Below are 3391 nucleotides of genomic sequence, written 5' to 3'. Positions count from 1 at the left end.
AAATCCACTAACAGTCTCAAAACAAGCTAAAAGCTCAACCAGATAGCTTAAAGTTTACTAGTTAGCCAGTCAGTTCATTTTAGCATAAAGAGCAGAAATAAGGAAACCAGTTTGTCTGGATCTGTTAGAGACTCAGTTTGGATAGAAACTAATCAAACAAAATTAAGAAACAATGACACTCGGTTAATTCAAACAAATGAAATGAATATGTTAATTTGTGGACTCTAGAGATGATGAGAGATGTGCTAGCTTACATGGCTAGCTAATGTCTCCTTTTTTCTATTATTCTTAACTCGGCATATATGTTCAAGTGTTCACAAAAATAGAATAAAGGAATAAAAAACAGTAAAGTAACACAATGAAAACTACTTGAAAGGTTATGCATTCATGTTATGGTCTCATTTCAGAAAGGAAATGAATGTTCTCTTTACAGATATGTCAGTAACTTGTAAAGTGGGAGGAATTTGCCTTAGAGTCATCTCGTCATCACTAGTGATGACTCTTATTCTGAAGAATAGAAAAACAGACTTTTTGGGGAAAAAATACTAAAATATTTTTATTTCTGTTAGGTAGAATCAAATTCATGAACAGTTTAATAATTCATAATTTCCTTGACTGCTGATTGTGAGGACTGTAAAATGTAAATATTCTGATTGGTTACTTTTAGAGTTATGGTTAGGGTTTGTAGTCGTCAACAACTTTGATCTCAGTTGGTTAAAGGGTTTCTGGCTGAAAGTGTATTACTTAGTATACGTAGCAAGGATACATGTTATGCATTAGCGTATTACGCCACATGCCAACAGATATTGTGGCTTAACCTTCAGCTATTAAAAGCTGCTGCTCTCAATACTGAAAGGACCCCAGTAATAATTCAGTGGGAGAGAGCAAGAGAGAGATTGTTTGTGCACGTGGGTGTCAGGTTAACACACGGAAAATCAGCACGCTACAACAACAACAACATGGCATGCACACGCTTGAAGAAGCCGCTAACCCCCCACCTTACCAAACACTATTCCAAACACTCGCTATTTAGGTGATAATAATGTGTGCATACTGAACTTAAATGTTACTTGTCATACAAAAACAAAAAACATTATCAACAGCATGCAAACAAATGTGCAGCAACATTAGATTCAGAAGTGAGACAAGAAATGATCGAATATTAGTTTGATGTTAGTCAAATGTTGATGTACTCACACCAAAATGCACACATTTAGACCCCCACCTTGACAAACAGCTCAATATCAGGGTCTTTGTCCTCCTCGGTGGCAGTATCCGTCATGGTCAAGAAAGACTGGCTTTGTTTGCGTGTTTTATTTCCACAGTGCAGTTGTATTTGTTTGTGTGTATATGTTAGTGAGCCAGCTCAGTTTTCAGCAGATTCTCCTCCGGGTCCATTCGGTAAAGTCAGCTCAGTCCCACAGCAGCTCTGTCAGAGTGTCAGCTGAGGATGAGTGACGAAGAGAGAGAGAGGGGAAGAAGGTGGAGGGGGTGGTGTGTGTGTTTGTAAGGGGCTCAGTTTTCTACCTGAGTTCTTAGCCGTGGGGGCGTGACATTGCTGAGCAAAAATAACCCCTCTGTGGAGGGGTGGGGGTGTTGGTGAAAGTACTAATACAGTAAGTAGGGAAAGAGCAGAGCAAGGGTGCCCTGGCCCCTCGCACCTCTCACAGTTTTGATGGACAACAGCTGGATGATTCTGAATCATCACGAGTCATCGTTACCATCTCAGACTTGTGGTGACTCAGACATCACCACCCATAGGTCTCATGGTGTCTGTGTCAGCATGGCAGCAAGGTGATGTCAAACATTCAGAGAGCTTCTCACACAGTGCATGGTTTGTTTTGCACCCTATATCAGTGCTGTTCATCCCTGTGACCAAGATGTTTTAAAGGGGATCAGGAACAAGAAACATGATAACTAAATACAGTGTACAAAGTTGATGTAGAAAATATTAGGCATAATTGTATTTTTTGCCCTGTGATATAGCCCTCTAATACAGATGATATTACATTACAGTGGGACTGCACACAAGCTTAAACTTCTATTCCAGTTCAGTTCATTTATGTAGTGCCAAATGACAACACCAGTTGCATCAGTGCACTTTATATTGTAAGGTAAAGATCTTACCATAATAGAAAGAAAACCACAACAATCAGATGACACCGCCCCCCCCCCAACGAGCAACTTGGCAACAGTGGGAAGGAAAAACTCCATTTTAGCAGGAAGTCCAGGCCTCGAGGGCTGGTGTCCTGCAGGTTTTATCTGAGCAATCTGAGCAATGGGACTAGAAGGGAGGTGACCGAGAACCTGGTAATCATTTTGACAAAGCTCCAGGGTTTCTGGGTGGAGATAGGAGAAACTTTCTAGGAGGACAGCCATATCTGCTGGACTAATCAGGCCTGATGGCAGATGGTGAGACTTCTTGGTAAAAGGCACATGATAGCCCGCCTAGAGTTTGTCAAAAGACACCTAAAGGACTGTAATAGAAAAGACTGAACTCTTTGGACTAAATGCCAAAAGTCATGTCTGGAGGAAACAAGGCACTGCTCATAACCTGGCCATTACCATCCCTAAAGTGAAGCATAGTGGTGCTATGGGGATATTTTTAGGCAGCAGTGTAAAATGAAAAACATACAAAAAAATGATTTCTCATTTGATATGTCTATAGAACTAAGAAGTGCAACCTGAATAACACCAGATTTATATTTTATCCAATTTAAGGCATTTTTACAATAATAGTTTTTGGCATATTTCAGATTTTATTTTCAAACTAAATTATTTTTACATTCAAAACTTTTGTCACACCAGTGTATCCTGTTTTGAACATTTTGCATAAGTGGCAACCCTGTAAGGAGTTGGTACTTATGCACAAATAATAAAGTGTATACAATCATAATGTACAGCTGACAAAAGAAAGACAAATATGAGTGTATTTCTACACTAAGCATTACGTTCTTTACTATATGACTGGTCTCTCACAGAAAGTTTGTACATCATACAGGCTAATAAATCATTAAGGAAACACCCTCACACTATTCTGCCAAATGAGCATTTGTAATTAGTATGTAGAGTTTTCCAAATGACCTGTGGACATGTTCCAGGAGGTAAAGGATAAAGAGAACTCTATCTCGTTGTACTTTCACTGCTCTGTCAAAGCAATGATGTAGCCTTTAATATAGCTAATTACAGATGAGCATCTATATTATTATTATTGTTACTATTATCATTATTATTATTTCACAAGGGAGCTTTCCTTGTCAGGAAATCAAACATGTGGAGTCACTCACTGTGGTGACCCTTTGTGAATAAGGAAGCAACTGAAAATAGTTTCTTCTATTATTATTATTATTTTTATTATTAGTAGTATTAGTATGCTAAAGTCTGTAATCCA

General features: G+C 38.6%; 1 protein-coding gene across 1 annotated transcript in view; it reads right to left on the bottom strand.

Annotated features, from left to right (window-relative positions):
* clic5a (chloride intracellular channel 5a) overlaps nucleotides 1-1477 on the bottom strand; it is a 6521-nt gene extending 5044 nt beyond the window's left edge. Inside the window, exon 1 of the mRNA XM_005739858.2 lies at nucleotides 1226-1477. Within this exon, the coding sequence (XP_005739915.1) occupies nucleotides 1226-1282 (57 nt within the window). The 5' untranslated portion in view covers nucleotides 1283-1477. The remainder of the gene's footprint in view (nucleotides 1-1225) is intronic.
* Between the last annotated feature and the right edge of the window lie 1914 nt (nucleotides 1478-3391).

This window comes from Pundamilia nyererei, unplaced genomic scaffold (genome assembly GCF_000239375.1).
Source record: "Pundamilia nyererei isolate P.nyererei 1_Seehausen unplaced genomic scaffold, PunNye1.0 scaffold00094, whole genome shotgun sequence".
In the NCBI taxonomy this organism is placed as follows: domain Eukaryota; kingdom Metazoa; phylum Chordata; class Actinopteri; order Cichliformes; family Cichlidae; genus Pundamilia; species Pundamilia nyererei.
This window is presented reverse-complemented; position numbering and strand designations above follow the sequence as displayed.